This window comes from Somniosus microcephalus, chromosome 5 (genome assembly GCF_052327205.1).
Source record: "Somniosus microcephalus isolate GS21.2 chromosome 5, FLI_Smic_1.0, whole genome shotgun sequence".
Lineage (NCBI taxonomy): Eukaryota > Metazoa > Chordata > Chondrichthyes > Squaliformes > Somniosidae > Somniosus > Somniosus microcephalus.
In genome coordinates, this window is record NC_140991.1 from 279,706,577 (window position 1) to 279,727,673 (window position 21,097).

General features: G+C 48.6%; 1 protein-coding gene across 1 annotated transcript in view; it reads right to left on the reverse strand.

The window, feature by feature from the left end:
* The window catches only part of LOC147117756 (ankyrin repeat domain-containing protein 33B-like), an 80,427-nt gene that overhangs the window by 16,911 nt on the left and 42,419 nt on the right, over positions 1 to 21,097 (reverse strand). The window contains exon 2 of the mRNA XM_085988997.1: positions 16,813 to 16,942. Within this exon, the coding sequence (XP_085845123.1) occupies positions 16,813 to 16,942 (130 nt within the window). The remainder of the gene's footprint in view (positions 1 to 16,812; positions 16,943 to 21,097) is intronic.

Consider the following 21,097-nt stretch of genomic DNA (forward strand, 5'->3'; position numbering starts at 1 on the left):
GAGTTGTTATGATCTAGAATGCACTGCCTGAAAGAGTGGTGGAAGCAGATTCAATAGTAACGTTTGAAAGTGAGTGGGACAAATTCGATCGCTCTTTCAAAGAGCCGGCACAGGCACGATTGGCCGAATGGCCTCCTACTGCACTGTAAGATTCTATGATACCTATGGGTGGGTGGAGGGGCTATCGTAGAAAGAATGCTGAATCTCTGTCATACATTACAATGTACAAAACCAGTTATGGGAGAGTAGATGTTGTCATGGTCCTGAAAGACTAGACCACTGCCTCTATGTAAGTAACGGGCAAGAGGTTAGCAAATGATAAATACTTTGGTTTCAGTAGTGACAGCTTTTCTGCTGCTTTTATTCAACACAGTGCTGCGTGACCTAGAACCTCACGGGTTAGCTGCTGAACTGTACAAAAATTCACCATCCTTCCCATAATATTATTTACTGTAAACTGCCAGTAGGAACTGGGAAGAGATGTGAAGTTGACAATTGTGCCAATAGCACCGGCAGAACGACGGATGAAGGAGAAAAAAGAGTGATGACATTGGATTGAAGGATAATGTTAATCCTGCAAATCAGCACTGCGGTGTCATCACTTTCTGTCCTGCAGCAGTTGGCTGGTTTCTATCCCCGGGAGTGCCTTTCTCTTCCCTCCCTCCCCAGGGATTACAGAGTTGATATGAGCTGTTCCTTGTGGGTTCTGTTTTCATAGAAAAAACATAGTGGGCTACCAGATTGATCCCTAGGGAAAGTAATGAGAGGGAGCAGATCCCCAGGGAACAAAGTGAGAGTGAGCAGATCCTCAGGGAAAGTAGTGGGAGTGAGCAGATCCCCAGGGAACAAAGTGAGAGTGAGCAGATCCCCAGGGAAAGTAGTGAGAGTGAGCAGATCCCCAGGGAACAAAGTGAGAGTGAGCAGATCCCCGGGGAAAGTAGTGAGAGTGAGCAGATCCCCAGGGAACAAAGTGAGAGTGAGCAGATCCTCAGGGAAAGTAGTGGGAGTGAGCAGATCCCCGGGGAAAGAAGTGAGAGTGAGCAGATCCCCAGGGAAAGTAGTGAGAGTGAGCAGATCCCCAGGGAAAGAAGTGAGAGTGAGCAGATCCTCAGGGAAAGAAGTGAGAGTGAGCAGATCCCCGGGGAAAGTAGTGAGAGTGAGCAGATCCCCAGGGAACAAAGTGAGAGTGAGCAGATCCCCAGGGAAAGAAGTGAGAGTGAGCAGATCCCCGGGGAAAGTAGTGAGAGTGAGCAGATCCTCAGGGAAAGAAGTGAGAGTGAGCAGATCCCCAGGGAAAGAAGTGAGAGTGAGCAGATCCCCGGGGAAAGTAGTGAGAGTGAGCAGATCCCCAGGGAACAAAGTGAGAGTGAGCAGATCCCCGGGGAAAGTAGTGAGAGTGAGCAGATCCTCAGGGAAAGTAGTGAGAGTGAGCAGATCCTCAGGGAAAGAAGCGAGAGTGAGCAGATCCTCAGGGAAAGAAGTGAGAGTGAGCAGATCCCCAGGGAACAAAGTGAGAGTGAGCAGATCCCCGGGGAAAGTAGTGAGAGTGAGCAGATCCTCAGGGAAAGAAGTGAGAGTGAGCAGATCCCCGGGGAAAGAAGTGAGAGTGAGCAGATCCCCAGGGAAAGAAGTGAGAATGAGCAGATCCCCAGGGAAAGAAGTGAGAGTGAGCAGATCCTCAGGGAAAGAAGTGAGAGTGAGCAGATCCTCAGGGAAAGAAGTGAGAGTGAGCAGATCCCCAGGCAAAGAAGTGAGAGTGAGCAGATCCCCGGGGAAAGAAGTGAGAGTGAGCAGATCCCCAGGGAACAAAGTGAGAGTGAGCAGATCCCCGGGGAAAGTAGTGAGAGTGAGCAGATCCTCAGGGAAAGAAGTGAGAGTGAGCAGATCCCCGGGGAAAGTAGTGAGAGTGAGCAGATCCCCAAGCAAAGAAGTGAGAGTGAGCAGATCCTCAGGGAAAGAAGTGAGAGTGAGCAGATCCCCGGGGAAAGAAGTGAGAGTGAGCAGATCCCCGGGGAAAGAAGTGAGAGTGAGCAGATCCCCGGGGAAAGAAGTGAGAGTGAGCAGATCCCCAGGGAAAGAAGTGAGAATGAGCAGATCCCCAGGGAAAGAAGTGAGAGTGAGCAGATCCCCAGGGAACAAAGTGAGAGTGAGCAGATCCCCGGGGAAAGTAGTGAGAGTGAGCAGATCCTCAGGGAAAGAAGTGAGAGTGAGCAGATCCCCGGGGAAAGAAGTGAGAGTGAGCAGATCCCCAAGCAAAGAAGTGAGAGTGAGCAGATCCTCAGGGAAAGAAGTGAGAGTGAGCAGATCCCCGGGGAAAGAAGTGAGAGTGAGCAGATCCCCGGGGAAAGAAGTGAGAGTGAGCAGATCCCCGGGGAAAGAAGTGAGAGTGAGCAGATCCCCAGGGAAAGAAGTGAGAATGAGCAGATCCCCAGGGAAAGAAGTGAGAGTGAGCAGATCCCCGGGGAAAGAAGTGAGAGTGAGCAGATCCCCGGGGAAAGAAGTGAGAGTGAGCAGATCCCCAGGGAAAGAAGTGAGAATGAGCAGATCCCCAGGGAAAGAAGTGAGAGTGAGCAGATCCCCGGGGAAAGAAGTGAGAGTGAGCAGATCCTCAGGGAAAGAAGTGAGAGTGAGCAGATCCCCAGGCAAAGAAGTGAGAGTGAGCAGATCCCCGGGGAAAGAAGTGAGAGTGAGCAGATCCCCGGGCAAAGAAGTGAGAGTGAGCAGATCCCCAGGGAAAGAAGTGAGAGTGAGCAGATCCCCAGGGAAAGAAGTGAGAGTGAGCAGATCCCCGGGCAAAGAAGTGAGAGTGAGCAGATCCTCAGGGAAAGAAGTGAGAGTGAGCAGATCCTCAGGGAAAGAAGTGAGAGTGAGCAGATCCTCAGGGAAAGAAGTGAGAGTGAGCAGATCCTCAGGGAAAGAAGCGAGAGTGAGCAGATCCTCAGGGAAAGAAGTGAGAGTGAGCAGATCCTCAGGGAAAGAAGTGAGAGTGAGCAGATCCCCGGGGAAAGTAGTGAGAGTGAGCAGATCCCCAGGGAACAAAGTGAGAGTGAGCAGATCCCCAGGGAACAAAGTGAGAGTGAGCGGTACTGTAACAATGTTCTGGGGCCTTGCATTGTATTTTAAGTGACAGAGCAAAGGTGCATTTGCACCATAAATCCAGTTTAGTATCAATGCAATTGCAAAAGAGATTTTCTATATTAGTCAATCTCCCGTTGCACTGTACAAGGGCAGTCAAGACTCAGTGTGAAGCGGGGTTAGAAGTTGGGGGGGATAGTCGGACAAAGGCAATTCAATCCCCATTTTAAAATCACACATTCTGTCCTTATTTTTACATTCCTATGTGCACATTTTTAATGGAAATTGCCTATGTAAACTTATCATGCTGTAATTACACCCTCCTGCCAGTGGTGATGCTGCAGTGCTAGCGACACCCATATTCCAAAACTTGATAGTAGGTAGCCAGCTTATCCACTCAGCTCAGGCCTGCTGTGACAATATTAACTTTACAGTTGAGTACCATAGCTCATAATATGTCTCTGAAACCAATGACTTTAGAATATTTATGGTGCAAAATATTCCAATGTATTTTAAAATTGTTAGTTGAAATTCCATTTGAATTGTAATCTATGGCACATTTAAATCAATTATAATCGAATGGATAAAGCACCACTAATGAATATGCACAGGGATTTCACCATGACAACTAATAACTCAACACGATGCAACCTCAGGTGTGGCAAAGCTGTACCAACCTGCAAAGGCCCGTCATTCATTAATTTTATGGCAGGGTGGAGGTGGATCATCAGAATCATTAAGATCCTGCTCTGTCTAGTACTGTGACCCAAGCTGACTCCAGCCCTTCAAAACCAAAGCCAGATCCCAACTAGTGCACTGACCCTGCAGAATTAGTCAGTGACACAAGGCACAGCTCACTGTATAGTTAGTCTCAGGGATCATTCCCTTGGAAAATTCTGCCACATTTCACAGAACCTCCAAACTCACTCTGGTCCGTACCTGCTTGAAGGCCCAGTCCAATTGTCTTGGTTTGCATGGAGCTCACAGTTTGACCTTTCCAGAGACTTCAGCACATAATCTAGTGCAGTAACTGAGAGAGCACTGCACTGTCGGCGGTGTTGTCTTTCAGATGAGACATTAAACCGAGGTCCTGTCTGCCCTCTCAGGTGGACGTAAAAGATCCCATAGCACTATTTTGAAAAAGAGAAGGGGAGTTCTCCCCAGTGTCCTGGCCAATATTTATCCTTCAACCAATACTTAAAACAGATGAGCTGATTATTATCTCATTGCTGTTTGTGGGACCTTGCCGTGCACAAATTGGCTGTTGCTTTTCCTACATTAGAACAGTGACTACAATGTACTTCATTGGTTGTAAAGCGCTTTGGGATGTCCTGAGGTCATAAGAGGTGCTGTATAATTGCAAGTCTTTATTTTTCTTTGAAACTTGACACTCCATTAATACCATGCTGTGTTTTGATAGATGTAAGGTGGATAATTCAAATAAGGTGTAGTATATCTCTGCTGCAAAAGTCGTTATTCTATATGGTGCCTTGGGAGCTGAGGTATATGGCACTAGTTCCCATATCGTGGGTGGGGGCGTGCAGTGATCTACTACTGGGGGTAGGGGGGTGGGAGGTGGGGGCAGTGGTGGTGTAGGAGAGGGCACAGCACTGGTCGCTGTCAATTGACCGCAGTCCATGCCAATCTTGCTTCCCCCCACAATTCTGACTCTTCCCAGCTCCTCGCCGCATTCACTCTCTGTGGTGTATGTAACCTGTACCACCTTAAGAGACTACCTTAAGAGATGGACTACTTTCTCTTGGCTACTGTATATTGTAGTACCGGTGGTGACCACACCGGTATATAAACTCTGTGTAGTAATTTGCTAAGCAGTTCAGCCCTGACCTTCGATTAGTAAAGACCTGTTAAGTTATTCTTGTTGTCTGTGTCCAGTGATTTAGAATAAGCGGCCTAGAAATTAGGTTTGCCTCCGCTAGGGCTTTTGCGCCCGAAATTTTGCGCCCGCGATAATTGCCGCTGCGCCCGCCAAAAATTCAGCTGCCCCGCGCCCAGACGGCTGCGGGCGCTAATGGAGGGTTTCAGCGCCTCGCTATGGGCGCTGAATGCAGGTTTGCGGCGCTAATCCCCCGCTGTGGCACCCGATGCGGTGCGGCAGGCTGGGGTACTGCAGGCCGCCTCCTTCTGTTAAGGAGGAGCTGCCTGCAGCCGATCGCTGACCGGTCGATTCGCCCGACAAATGAGCCCGGCACCTCGGAGAAGTGCCGGGCTCGCGGGCCACACACATCAGTGCCGCGGGGGGGTGGTGGAGGAGTCCGGGGAGGGAGGTGCGGGCAGGCGGCCGCCGGGAAAGCGGCCGGCCGCCGCTCCACCTTAATGCGCCGGCGCTACGTGCTGCAACATCCCGTTGAACAATCGTTGGTTGCGGCTGCCACGGGCGAGGCGGCCGCAACTGAATTTGGGCGTCCGGCCGCGTTACCACGGCAACCGGGACGCTGCGCACACCGATGACGTCATCGGTGCCGGCGCAGCGCTACCGGCTAACGCCGATGGTAGGGCCCAACGCAATTTCGATCGCGGCTATAATTCCGGCGCAAGGCCCTCTAACGCCTCTAATTGGGCGCTAACCCCACCGAATTTCTAGGCCAGCATATCTGGGACACTCAGACTCAACAGTGGCGACGAGTCCGATCTTACCCTGCGGCAGTTTTGCATCCAAGGCAGCTTCGTCCTCAGAACGGGCGTCGAGAAGAGGCATCCACCCTCATCAGCCTGCTGAGCACCGCATCGCATGGGAGGCATCGAGAACCCGGGTTGAAATTACTGACCACGAAGTCCTCCATCAGCGACAGGCAGTGATCATCCTTCTACCACGGTGGTGGGTAAGCCGATCTAGCGACACGGGCAGAAAGCCGGCCGCGTTGTCAGTGGAGAAGGGGAGGGAAACCGGAGGAAAAAGGGCGGAGAACTCGACCGCAGCCGGTGTAAAGGGCCGGGCTGCAATCGGGGCTGAGAGGCGCAGCGACAAGGGCAGCGTTAATGCCACGAGAACCGCGGAGAACTCGACCGCAGCCGGTGTAAAGGGCCGGGCTGCAATCGGGGCCGAGAGGCGCAGCGACAAGGGCAGCGTTAATGCCACGAGAACCGCGGAGAACTCGACCGCAGCCGGTGTAAAGGGCCGGGCTGCAATCGGGGCTGAGAGGCGCAGCAACAAGGGAAGCGTTAATGCCCACGAGAACCACGGGGGAACAAAAGCAGCGTCGGGGAAATTAAGAACCGCTGGGAGGCGAGAACGGCAACAGCGTGGTAATCGCCATTGTAGCCAGCGGGGGAAGAAGACCAGCGCGGGAAGCCGCCATTGTAGTCGGCGGGGGAAGAAGACAAGCGCGGGAAAAGCCGCCAAGCGCGGGAAGCCGCCATTTTAGTAGGCGGGGGAAGAAGACAAGCGCGGGAAGCCGCCATTTTGGGAAAATAAAATATTTAAAGAAACTCTCAAGGATGCCTAAACACGGTAACATCACTGCTTTTGATAGCGATGTTGAAGATTGGGCCACGTATGTAGAACGCATTGGAGTTTATTGTACAGCAAATGAGGTACCAGATGATAAGAAAGCAATAACCTTATTAAACTCAATGGGTGCGAAGACATACGGGTTATTGAGGCACCTTGTAACACCAGATAAACCGGCGGATCAGACTTTCACAAATATTGTTACTATCCTGCAAGAACATTTAAACCCCACGCCGCTGCTGATAGCGGAACGATTTAAATTTTACAGAAGAACGCAGCTGAAAGAGGAAAGCAACGCTGAATTCTTAATTGAACTGCGCAAGCTATCAAAGTACTGTCAGTTTGGTACAGGACTAGCAGACACTCTGAGAGATAAATTCGTGTGTGGATTAATAAAAGAAGGAACTCAAAAGCGACTGCTAGAGGAAAAGGACCTTACACTTGATAAAGCTGTCACCATTGCAGCATCGCACGAGGCCGCAGCAAGAGGCACCGCGGAAATGCAGCTAAGGTCATCGGAACTCAGCACCAATCGAATGGCATTGGGTGCAGTAAAGTGTTATCGTTGCGGAAGGACAACGCACGATCAGAACCAGTGCTGGTTCAAAAATCAGGAATGCAGAAAATGTGGCAGGCTAGGTCACATAGCTAAAGTATACCGGTCAAGAAAGAAGACCAGCAACAAAAAGTCACCGCAGGAAAAGTGCAAAAAGGTACACAAGGTGATAGAGAACAGTTCGGATGAACAGAAGACGGATTCAGACTCCAGCAGTAAGGAACTGGGTTGTCTAAGAATACATAATGTGGGTAACACAGCAGACCACCAAACTATCTGGGTCACACTTCAGATAGCAGGAGTCCAAGTGAAGATGGAATTGGACACTGGATCGGCATTGACGGTCATGAATAAGCAAGATTACAAAAGGTTATTTCCACACATTCCCCTAAGGGATACGGAGATTGTATTGAAAACATACACGGGGCAAAGAGTATACCCCATCGGAAAGATAAAGGTAAAGGTGGTCCACAAGGGTAAAGAAAGCCGAGGAATGGACTTATATGTGTTACCTGAGGGAGGTCCACCACTACTGGGACGGGAATGGATCAGGAGAATAAATATGGACTGGCATTCCTTAAAAGCACTAACTGTAGATTCCGGTAAAAAGGACGATGTCAAACCTAAACGACTGTCCAGAATATTGGACGATGCTAAAGAGGTGTTCCAGCAGGGACTGGGAACACTGAAAGGAATTACGGCAAACATCAAGGTTGAAGAACATGCAAACCCGAAATTTTTCAAAGCTAGACCGGTACCTTATGCGATACGACCTGCTGTGGAAGCTGAGCTGGAGGGACTAGAACGTTCCAGAGTACTGTCAAAGGTGGACTGGAGTGAATGGGCTACGCCCATTGTTCCCGTCATGAAGCGTTCATCGAGTAACAAGCCGGGGGAACCGGGGAAGGTTCGCATCTGTGGCGATTTCAAGATCACTGTTAATCCGGTGCTTCACACGGTGCAATATCCGCTTCCATGGATTGAGGATATCTTCGCTTCGTTGTCTGGCGGGAAACACTTCACCATGATAGACCTGGCGCAAGCGTACTTACAGATGGAAGTTGATGAAGCGTCACGCCAGTATCTCACGATCAACACGCATAAGGGCTTATATCAGTATAATAGACTGGTTTTTGGAGTGGCATCGGCTCCAGCGATTTGGCAAAGGGCCATGGAGCAGGTATTACAGGGAATTCCAGGCACACAATGCTACCTGGACGACATTCTGATTACAGGAGATGATGATGAGGAACACCTTACAAATTTGGAACAGGTGCTCACCAGATTGAAAGAATATGGACTTCGAGTTAATCGCCAGAAATGTGAGTTCTTTCAGAAGCAAATCTCGTACTGTGGTCACGTCATTGACCAGGAGGGGCTTCACAAGTCACCTGACAAGATCGAAGCTGTTGTGAAGGCTCCCGCTCCGGAAAATGTATCCCAGTTGAGGTCGTTCCTAGGGTTGATTAACTATTACCATAAGTTTCTGCCAAATTTATCCACGGTGCTACACCCGCTGAACGCTCTTTTGCAGAAGGGAGTGCCATGGAAGTGGAGCGAGGACTGTAAGCGGGCCTTTCACAAAAGCAAGGCATTGATCACCTCTAAGGAAGTGTTGGCTCACTTTAACCCAACGCTGCCTATTCATTTAGCTTGTGATGCTTCTCCATATGGTATTGGGGCAGTGCTCTCACTAAGTTGCCAAATGGCTTGGAAAGACCAGTCGCGTTCGCATCCAGATCATTGACCTCCGCTGAGCGCAACTATGCTCAGATAGGGAGGCTCTCAGCCTTGTGTGGGGAGTAAAAAAAATTTAATCATTACCTGCAAGGGCAAAAGTTTACGCTGCTGACAAACCACCAGCCGTTGGTTTCCATTTTTAACCCTAAGAAGGGTGTTTCGGTGATGACAGCGCAGAGGCTCCAGAGATGGTCCCTTTTCCTAGGGGCACATCAATATCAGATCGAATTCAAAGGTACAAAGCAACATGGTAATGCTGATGGGCTGTCGCGCCTGCCACTACCTACAGCAGAAGAGGCACCGACAGTTGACCCTGTTGAGTTATTTCACTCGACCATCATCGAATGTTTACCAGTCACCAATGCAAGTATTGAGAGAGAAACCAGGAACGACCCGACACTGTCTCGGGTCTACGAATTGACAGTGAAGGGATGGCCAGCTCATGGTGAACCGCTGTTACCAGCATTCTCAGCCAGACGAGAACAGCTGTCCGTCTGTCAAGGAACATTGATGTATGGAACAAGGGTGATAATTCCTCCTAAATTAAGGGAGAGAGTTCTAAAGGAACTGCATGAAGGTCATCTGGGGGGAGTCAAGATGAAAAGCCTTGCTAGGGCTTATGTGTGGTGGCCAGGTATCGACCAACAAATAGAGGATCTGACTAAAAGCTGCTCAGGGTGCCAAAAAGTTCAAAATGCACCTCCAATTGCACCGCTGCATCCATGGGAATGGCCTTCAACCCCATGGCAACGTGTACATATTGACTTCGCAGGTCCATTCATGGACTCCATGTTTTTAATTGCGGTAGACGCACATTCTAAATGGCCAGAAGTGATTAAGATGGCGACCACTACCTCGGAAAAGACGATCGCAGTTCTAAGAACGATATTCGCAAGAAATGGATTGCCAGAACAAATATGTTCAGACAACGGACCGCAGTTCATGTCAGAAGAATTCCAGAAATTCATGAAGAAGAATGGGGTGAAACATTATACCTCTGCCCCATATCATCCGGCTACAAATGGGTTGGCCGAGAGATTTGTACAAACGTTCAAAAAGGCGATAAAGGCCATGAGCGAAGACCAGATTCCACTACAACACAAGGTGGACAATTTGCTAATGGCATATTGAAACGCCACTCATGCAGTGACAAATCAAAGCCCTGCCATGATGTTCTATAACAGGAGGTTGCGGTCCAGGTTGGACTTGTTAAAACCAAATGTGCGGAGGGAAGTCGAAAACAAACAGTTCCAGTATATAAGTAACAAGACCACTCGGAGTTTCGAAATAGGACAACCAGTGTTAGCCCGGGACTATAAGAATGAGAAATGGCAATCTGGAACAATTCGTGCCAGACAAGGACCCCTGATGTACACGGTGGATATTGGTGAAAACGTAATACGACGTCATGCTGACCAACTTGTAGAATCGAGAACAAGGGTCGAACCCATGACTACGACAGAGACACCAGTGGAAGAAGTTAGTGAACCTGAAGCATCTACCTCAGCCGCCAATGTACCTGATGATGTCCAATCCATAAGAGATCAACTAGATGAGTCACCCCAGCAACGAGAATCAGAGACCCCTGAAAGGCGTTATCCAACTCGGATCAGGAGGCCTCCTCAGAGACTGAATCTTTGAACAGTTTTGCATGAAGTTTTATATATGTTATCCATGTTATGTTTAAATTGGGATGTACACTGTTAAGCTAAAAAGGGAGGAATTGTGGTGTATGTAACCTGTACCACCTTAAGAGACTACCTTAAGAGATGGACTACTTTCTCTTGGCTACTGTATATTGTAGTACCGGTGGTGACCACACCGGTATATAAACTCTGTGTAGTAATTTGCTAAGCAGTTCAGCCCTAACCTTCGATTAGTAAAGACCTGTTAAGTTATTCTTGTTGTCTGTGTCCAGTGATTTAGAATAAGCATATCTGGGACACTCAGACTCAACACTCTCTGGCCCACTTCCTCCCTGTTCACATTCACTCTCTGGCCCACTTCGTCCCTGTTCACATTCACTCTCTGGCCCACTTCCTCCCTGTTCACATTCACTCTCTGGCCCACTTCCTCCCTGTTCACATTCACTCTCTGGCCCACTTCGTCCCTGTTCACATTCACTCTCTGGCCCACTTCCTCCCTGTTCACATTCACTCTCTGGCCCACTTCCTCCCTGTTCACATTCACTCTCTGGCCCACTTCCTCCCTGTTCACATTCACTCTCTGGCCCACTTCCTCCCTGTTCACATTCACTCTCTGGCCCACTTCCTCCCTGTTCACATTCACTCTCTGGCCCACTTCCTCCCTGATCACATTCACTCTCTGGTCCATTTCCTCCCTGTTCACATTCACTCTCTGGCCCACTTCCTCCCTGTTCACATTCACTCTCTGGCCCACTTCCTCCCTGTTCACATTCACTCTCTGGCCCACTTCCTCCCTGTTCACATTCACTCTCTGGCCCACTTCCTCCCTGTTCACATTCACTCTCTGGCCCACTTCCTCCCTGTTCACATTCACTCTCTGGCCCACTTCCTCCCTGTTCACATTCACTCTCTGGCCCACTTCCTCCCTGTTCACATTCACTCTCTGGCCCACTTCCTCTTGCTCACTGTTCACGTTCAGCTCTCTCTCCTGCTCCCCGTGCTGCTGCAGCTCAGCGGTCGTCTCTGGCCCATTCCTTAGACTTTTCCAGTCCAAAGTGGTGGAGGTTATGCTACAGTTGTACAGAGCTCTGGTTACACCTCACCTGGAGTACTGCAGCCAGTTCTGGGCACGGTACCTCAGGAAAGATATAGGGGACAAAATTGGGTCGCGCCCCCTTTGGGGCGCTAACTTCACCGGGGCGCTAACTTCACCGGGGCGCTACTTTTAGCGCCGTGAAAAAGTTAGCGCCGCTGCACCCGAAATTCACTGGTAGCGCCCCAAGAGGGAGGCGGGGCGCTACCGGAAGCACCCGCCTCCCTCTTGGGATGCTGCGAGTGAATATCGCGGTAAAGGGGAGCGGCCTAGCACAGCGCAACCCGGGGCCCAGCTGGGCTACCAGGGATCGGAGTGCCGGCAAAAGAGCCCGGCACTCAAGAGGAGTGCCAGGCTCACGGAGCGCAGCCAGCACCACGTGGGGGTGGAGGGGGGGGGGGGCTTCACAGGAGGCCGGGGACAGCAACGGAGGCAGGTGCTGGCAGGCGGCCAGCAACAAAAATGATCACCCGGCACCTCCTCTTTAATTTGCGCCGCCCCGGCCGCATGTATGCCCCCCTGACCCTGTCGGACATAGCGTCTGGCGGTAGGTCAAGGGGCGCTACTGAAGATCGTGGCTGGGGCGCTGCACACGGCAATGATGGCATCGCCGGAGGCGCAGCGCCGCGGGGCGCTAACAGTTACCGCCGCCGCTAAGCTCCCGCTGAATTTTGTGGGAGGCGTTAGCAGCGCCACGCCCGGGCACTAGTTGCTTTGCGCCCCATTAGCGCCCTCTTAGGGCACTAACGGGAGGCGCAATCAACCGAATTTTTCCCTCATATACTGTATTCCCTTGAGTATAGAAGATTAAGGGGTGATCTATTTGAGTGGTTTACGATGATTAAAGGATTTGCGAGGGCGGCTACAAATAAATTATTTCCTCGGGGGGGGGCGGGAAAGGGGGGGGAAGAGTCCAAAACAAGGGGTCATAACCTTAAAATTAGAGCTAGGTCGCTCAGGAGTGTTGTCAGGAAGCATTTTTTCGCACAAAGTGTAGTAGAAATCTTGAACTCTCTTCCCCAAAAAGCTGTTGAAGCTGGGGGGTCATTTGAAAATTTCAAAACTAAGCTTGATAGATTTTTGTTAGGTACGGGTATTAAGGGATATGGAACCAAGACGGGTAAATGCATTTCAGATACAGATCAGCCATGATCTAATTGAATGGCAGAACAAATTGAATGGCCTACTCCTGTTCATATGCGCCATTCCCTGGGCTTAATTAGCCCCTAGCACTAGTCTGACATTTTTCAGGCACCCCTTGAAAAACTGCTTTGTGTGTTTTAGAAACACTAACAGACGCCCAGCAGTGAAGATTAAGACCATAAATCAATCTCGGGGTTCTGCTGATGAACATAAACCACCTGAGCTTTGCTTCTGCAGTTTCCAATCTCAGCACAACTGCCAGATTGAATTACTGCTTTGTAGTTTGTTGCCAGGCTCCTATTAACCGATAGCTGTGGTTTACAATGCCACAGTTATATTCTTTCAGTTTACACTGCCTACCTTTAGCTGTCTCTAATATATAATATCTGTACAACAGAAGCAAAAGGTAGACTTTCAACCTTTACTAAGATGCTAGCCAGTGATGCACACTGAACAGTCATTGATTGCCATTGGTCAATATTGCTAGAAAACGACACGGACAGTCAGAATGGCCATGTGATTACTATTGATCAATGAGGTGTCCCCAAAGGGCACTCGGCAATTATTTTAACATAGATCAATGGGTGAATTAAGTGATCCCAGCAAAGATTTTCTGACTCGCACTCCCACTGAGCTCAGATTCCTGCTGGGATCACTGAATTTCTCCCAATGTGTCCCTTCCAGTATTGGAAGGAAGTCAGATTGGCTACTGTCACCATACACAGTGTGTGTGTGTGTGTGTGTGTGTGTGTGTGTATATGTGTACATGCGTGTGCTTCTGATTTTGCCTCCATCCTCACATAAATACGAAGCTGTGTGGTGTTGCTTTGTTTCCATGCTTCATTCCCACAGTGCACACTTCAGCAGGGAGAAGCTTCCCTAATTTTCTTTTCCCCTGAAGAAAATTAGCAATGCAGCCTTCTCAGAGCAGAGGTTGTTCAGCACAGACAAAATGATCCAGTGCGGCACTGTCGGAGGTGCTGTCTTTCGGATGAGTCGTTAAACCGAGACCCCGCCTGCCCTCTCAGGTGGACTTAAAATATCACAGAAATCACAGAAACCCCACAGTGCAGATAGAGGCCATTTCGGCCCATCGAGCCTGCACCGACACATATCCCACCCGATCCCCGTAACCCCTACACCAACACATATCCCACCCTATCCCCGTAACCCCACATATTTAATCCCCCTAACACTAAGGGTCAATTTATCATAGCCAATCAACCTAACCCGCACATCTTTGGACTGTGGGAGGAAACCGGAGCACCCGGAGGAAACCCACGCAAACACGGGGAGAATGTGCAAACTCCACACAGACAGTCACCCGAGGCCGGATTCGAACCCGGGTCCCTGGCGCTGTGAGGCAACAGTGCTAACCACTATGCCACCGTGCATCCTGTGGCAGTATTTCGAAGAAGAGCAGGGGAGTTCTCCCCGGTGTCCTGGCCAATATTTATCCCTCAATCAAGACCTAAAGCAGATTATCTGGTCTTTGCTGTTTGCAGCCTTGCTGTGGGCAAATTAGCTGTTGCTTTTCCCTATATTACAACAGTGACTACAGTTCAAAAGTATTTCATTGGCTGTAAAGCCCTTTGGGACGTCATGAAAGGAGCTATATAAATGCTAGTCTTTTTTTTTAGACAAAATTATTTTAACCTTCAGTTCTCCAAGTGGTCACATTAAGGAAAGTCAAAAATCGAGATCTCAGCTAATCCTGTCTGAGCATTATCACAAACAAGGGAGGTTTTTTTAACCGTAGTGTGATTTTGTATTTCCCAAGGACATTTACAGAAATCTGCTAGTGGTTGTAAAGATGGTCTTTACGGATGCTACGATCACCTCAAGTACAAGCTCACAGTCACATTTTACTTCACTTAGCATCTGTGGCATTTTTTAATACATAAAATGAGAATCCTGAATGTTATAAGCGAGTTGGAAATGCTGAGATCAACGCAATACACTGGAACCAACTCAAGCCAGCACAAGGCCCAAGGAGCTTAAAGGGGTTAGATGAAAATTGAAATTTGGACATTAAAACAGAACCTCGTCAGGCAGCAGAAGGGAAGGGGGGCCCCGCTTTGAGGGTGAGGCTGTCGAAATCTCACAGCAGAAGGTGCTGCACAAGTGGAACATACTAATTTTTCCCACTAACCCAGGAAGTGAATTCCACATCCTCAGAACATTGTGTTTGAAGAATTTGTATACTTAGCTTCTTAAAAAAAAAGTTACAAAAAAACTGGAGCGAACGGTGTTGATTAGGCCATTGTGCAAAAACAGGACAGGTTTATCGCAGCTGTTACCAACTCAAAAAACAGTCCGATTATTTTTAAGGTCAGTGAGCAATACTTTAAAAAAAAGTTATACATGAAGGAAATTTGTGCACTGAATCATGACATGCATCAATGCTGCCATTTATATATTTATAGATAGAAGGCTCTGGTTGGCACAGTTTGCACATATCTGCTCATACGTGAGGCACGCAGAATGCCCCGTGTGCATTACCACCATAACCTGCATTTAGATAATGCCTTTAATATAGTAAAACATCCCAAGATCCTTCACAGGAATGTAATCAGACAAAAATTGACACCGAGCCAAAGTAGGTGATATTAGGAAAGGTGGCAAAATGCTTGATCAAAGAAGTAGGCTTTAAGCAGCGTCTTAATGGAAAGAGAGGTGGAGAGGCCAAGAGGTTTAGGGAGGATATTCCAGAGTTTAGGGTCTAGACAGCTGAAAGCATGGCTGACCACGGTGGGGCGAAAGAAGTGGGGGATGCGCAAGAGGCCAGAGTTGGAGGAACACAGAGTTCTCGGAGGGTTGTGGGGCTGGAGGAGGTTACAGAGATAGGGAGGAGTGAGGCCATGGAGGGATTTGAACATGAGGATGAGAATTTTAAAATTGAGATGGACGGGGAGCCAATGTAGGTCGGTGAGCATGGCCTACTTAGGCCCATTAAGGAATGCTTTCCTCAGGAGTCAGAAATCGAGGCACGACCAAAGTAGACCTGTCGCACAAACTGGTACTCGCAGTGCGCGAGCGGAGGAATGACCTGTCCTATACTCAGCTTGTTATAACCAGGTCACCCCCCAGTACACCAACATACTACTTCCATTCTCCTACAGCAGGGACTGTTAGGCATTAATTATAAACGAGTGCACTCGCTTGAATTAATCATTTGAACTGATATAAAGCATCATTGATCACGAACCACCTCCATCATCGCAGGACTATAACATCAAAGGAGACAGAACTGAACGGGTTTCAGTGCATTGACTGCTGCTCCAACTAATTATTTTAACCTGAAGCTTTTAACTAAAAGGTTTTTGGTTCTGTGTCAAGGCTATTACTCTTCCCGTTGAGTGCTGAAGTCATTGATAAATTTCTCTTTGTTGCTCTGTCTGCAGTGTCACTGTGCTGTGACCCACCCTGCAGCTAAATTACTATCTTACTTTTCAGGATGCCTCAAGGAGCTGTCTTTGTTAGTCTGCGGAGTGACCCAAAGCTAGAAGCGTAAGTAAGCACACAGTAATTTGTGCATTCGCATTTACGTTCAGCGTGCTTTCACACTGGTGAACCAAAATATTATCAGAGCGGAAGCAGCCTTGAGCTGCGGTTGTCCCACGGCACTTTTGGGTGTGCCTTTTTTTTAATTAAAAAGGAAAGCAATGATCATTATCTTCGCCTGTATGTCAGCATTTCATGGGAGAAACAGAAATCAACTTTTTTCAATCGCGATCGGAGGTTGGTGCAATCGACCAATCGGATCATTTAGAAGGAGGAACTAGAGCCACTCAGGGCCAAGCAGATCAGTTGGATTGTGGGACTGGATGTGAGTGGAGAGAGTCACCAAGTACAAAATAAAAAGAGGGGTGGGGGGGGAGGGGGAATCTTCTCTTGCACTCCTGAAGCAGTCAATTGAAATGTGGCATTGCACTGGAAGAGGTCTGGGAGTAGGCTGTGAGGCCGTCTCCCTCCTCAACTACTGAGGAGATGCAAGGTGGAAAATAAATTTTAAAAGGAGGGGCAGGGCAGAAGCATTGGTGACAGAACGTATTGAACTAACAAACGTATTGGACATTCCAGTTCTTACCTGCTTGCGCTGCGATAATCAGAGCTGTGTTTCCTTCTTTGTCCTGCCAGTTGACATCAAGGTGAGGGCACTGGGCCAAGATGAAGACAATGTCCATGAACCCTTGGTAACAAGCCACCATCAGCCCAGTCTAGAAACAGAAACCATCCAGCAGTGTTAGAGAGAGTTCGATCTAGCAGAAATTGAGAATAAAACATACACTTGCAAAAATCTGACATAGAGATGAGCAGGTACAAAAGAAATGTACGGTCAACTAGCGCATTCCAATTTACTACTTAAGCTTAGATCACCTAACAGACCAGGGATTGCACCTAGGACCAAAAAGAAAATCAATGAAAAAACAAAACACTGCAGATGCTGGAAATCTGAAATAATAACAGAAAGAAAAATACTGCAAATGCTCAGCAGGTCAAGCGAGTATCTGTGGAGAGAGGAAGGGTAGGGTCAAACATTTCGGGGTCGATGACCTTTGATCAGAAGCAGAAGATGTCGCAGACGAACAGCTAATGAAGAGGAACGGAGCCAGGGAAAAAGAGGCAGAGGGGAGAAAAAAAATGGGGGAGGACAGGCGAGTATTTAATGACAGAACAGATGACAGTGCAAGACAAAGGAGGCGATAATGAGAGAAATTAGACAAACAAAAGATGTCGAGACTTAGGGCCTTTTGTTCTGTATGATGCAGTGCAAAACAAAACATCTTTAGCCTCTGAGTCACTGGAGAAGCCTAAAAAGGTTATCTGTCCTTTCACTCCCAAGCATGGCCCTATTTTGCTGAGCATTATTTAAAAATGAGCAATCTCTTTAATATTTGTGACCACAGAAGCTCATCAAAAATGGTGGCTTTATTGACATAGATTGGGCCATTCCTATTGGCCTTGCAGTTTTTGCATGGCTGTGCACCTTTGCCCAGAACAGAAGTAAATCAATACCTTCCCGGTAAATACTTTGCACAAGCGGAGTCTATAACAAACCCTCATATTTGGAGTCAGTGACCGAAGTTCTTTACTCAAGAGGATATTAGCCTTGTATCAATCATGTTTGGATCTCCACAGATCCCTCCTGTTGATAAATTATAAACGGCTGGTAAATGTTTTCAGTTATTTTCTGTAAACTTCCCCTGCTCTCCCACTGCTGTCCAATCATAACTAAACAATGGGATTGTTGAGAGAAGTCTGCATCTCCAAAATCTGTAGAGATTAGTCAGTGTAAAAGAACAAAAATGACAGAGTATTATAGTCAATGCCTTTCGTGTAAAAAGGATTAAGAGTATATCCAATTCAATCGCAGATTAACATGGCGGCTACGGGTCAGAAGGTTGTGCTCAAGTCCCACTCCAGAGACTTGAGCACAAAATTTAGGCTGACACTGCATGGATGTAAAAGATCTCATGGCACTATTTCGAAGAAGAGCAGAGGAATGGAATTTCCTGCGTATTAGTGCCCAGAAACGGGCACAATGTGGGTGCAAATCAAATACCGGCCAAGATCACGGAATATTGGGCACAAGCAAATTACGCCAAATCTCCTCGCTCTTTTACAATAGTCTATTGATTCCCCCTGCTTGAACGCATCTCTGTCCATAAAACTGGTCCTGTCCCCAAGTTACAGAGCCTGATATGCGAGTTTCCCTGCAATTGCATTTGCTCAGAAGCTCTCTTTAAATTATGAGCAGATTTTCAGGCGCAACAGGAAATAGAGTCATTTATCTGGTGTTTTATTGAAATTCTTTCAGCATTTTTCCTTTAATTTATCTTGACTGAGACCAGCACTGTATTTTCTGTTTCTTTTGAATGTATTTTTATGGCATCAGTATAAGTCACATTAAAAACGGAAAAGTTTCTCCAATTGCAGGTTCAAAAACATGCTGTGCCTGAAGGATGGTTGAATGAGTTGAAACTTTAATTTTCATACTTGAAGAAGAGAAATATATGGTGTGAGTTTGGCACTTTCCTCGGCCCGATTGTTTACTTTGATTTATGTTTGAGACTCGCAGGAAATTTGAGCGTAACTTGACATCGGCAGAATGGGCGTGTTTTCAGGTCTAACTTCCGGGTTGCGCCATTGAAGGAAACTCCAGGCCTAGGTGTACAATACTGGTGTTATAGCACAGCATGGTTTTAGTAGGATAGGGTTTAAAAACAGTCATCTATTTCATACTCATTTATTTAATAGACCATTTTCCTTTCAATACTGTACAGCCCAATATATACAGTGATCACAGGATTCCTTACTGTAAATTGTGGCTGTAAAAGTGTGCAGTAATGGTTCATCATGAAGATTATATTATTGGACATGTCACAGGTTGGCAGTAACACATCAATCACCACTGACAAAAAGAGGCCCTACTGAGTGAACACTAAGGCCGCAAATTTAATAGCGCTGAGAGGGCGGGTTTGGAGGCGGGTCCACTGTCCAAATAGCAAAGATTGACAGCAGGTAGGAAACCCGCTGTCAACCCGCCTCCACGTGAGTCTCCCAGGTGTCGGGTCTGTCAGCGCAGAACTGACCCAACACCAAGTGGCAGGGGAGACAATTCACATACAGGTAGACTACCCTTTATCCGAACTTCCGAAAACCGAAACCCTCTAAAAACCGAAGGTTTTTTCGGTCAGCGTAAGTCGTGCGCACGACATGACCAGAGTGGCGCACGACTTACGCTGAGCAGAGGGTCAGCGTAAGTCGTGCGCACGACCCCCCGCGGACCCCCCCGTCGACCCCGACCCCCGCCGACCCCCCCGCGGACCCCCGCCGACCCCGACCCCCACCGACCCCCGCCGACCCCGACCCCCGCCAACTTACGCCGAGCAGAGGGTCAGCGTAAGTCGTGCGCACGACCCCCCGCCGACCCCCCCGCGGAACCACCTGACTCTCTTCCAAAGGCTCGAAAGCAACGAGAGCTCTGAGCCCGCGGCGGTGCCGGCCCCTGTTCCGACCGAGCACGACGACCTGTTGGTGGAAATGCGGAACTTCATTGCATTCCAGGCTAGCAGCGACGGACAAGACACGACTGCGGACCCCCCCGCGGACGCTGACCCCCCCGGTCCCCGACCCCCGCCGACCCCCCCCGCGGACCCCCGCCGACCCACCTTCCGAAATCCGAAATTTTCCGAAAACCGAAACACGGCTGGTCCCGAGGTTTTCGGATAAAGGATAGTCTACCTGTACTTAAATAACTTGTTAAGAGCCAATTTAAAAGTATTTTGAGGCTTACTTCTAATTTTACCTTCTCCCCCACTGGTTACCCACTGTTCGGGGAACATGCCAGCTCAATCTGGCGTGTTGTGAGTCTGCTCTGAGGTTTGTGAAAAGCTGACAGCTGCAAAAGTGGTGTCAAGGATGCCATGTTGCAGATGGTGAGTTTCAGAGTACAGAAAATGTTGCTTACTGCATTTTTAATACATAGAGATTTGTTTAGCTTACAAGTTTTTAATTCCAACTGTATGTCCAGTACCACCTCATTGGGAGAACCTCTCTCACCAGTGACAGATCGTTTCTGTCATCTCACCTGCAGCTGCCATCTATTGCAACAACATCGGAACCAATGAAACAATCAGACCGTGGTCCTCCGAATCCTTCCACGATCATCCCCAACACCAACATCACCAACCTTCACCGCCATCACCTGATGCTGCACTGGACACAGGGCATCAGCCCCTGACAACATTGCTGCCCGGGAGGCCAGCGATGGCATCACCATGGCCAGATTTACTTCACTTGATGCTGTAAACCCTGGCTGCCACATGATGCGCCAGGTTGACACCATCCCACACCAGCACCGTGAAGCATCCCTTTAATGTCCAAGCAACTCCATGCACACACATCACTATAGCGGGGGTAGGAGGGGAGGGGGAGGGAAGGGTTATGACTGAACAATCACTGGAACTCAGTAAGACACTTTTCAAGGTGCGCTCAGATCTGTCCAATAAGGGGCACTTTTGGAAAAAGAGATTTCACTGTATGACAACACATTACCAGAAACTTCACATGGACATTGGCTAAAGCTCTCAAGTGCCTACCCTTACGTGTTGTTAGTTGGTATGCTTGCAGCAGGATGAGGATGAGTGTGAGGGGTGGCTAGTGAGATGGGAAAGTGATAAAGTAGATAGAGAGGGTTGGGTGGAGGTGCAAGGTAAGTTGGTGTCCTGGGGAGGTCTCTTCCACCCTTGGAAGGGAAGAGAACCTCCCTGCGTGCTGTGACTCCCTCCATAAGCATATGGAGGATGTCACTGGAGAGCCTGGGTGCAAGCATTCACCTTTGGACAGTGATTGTCAGTGTTTGCAGCACC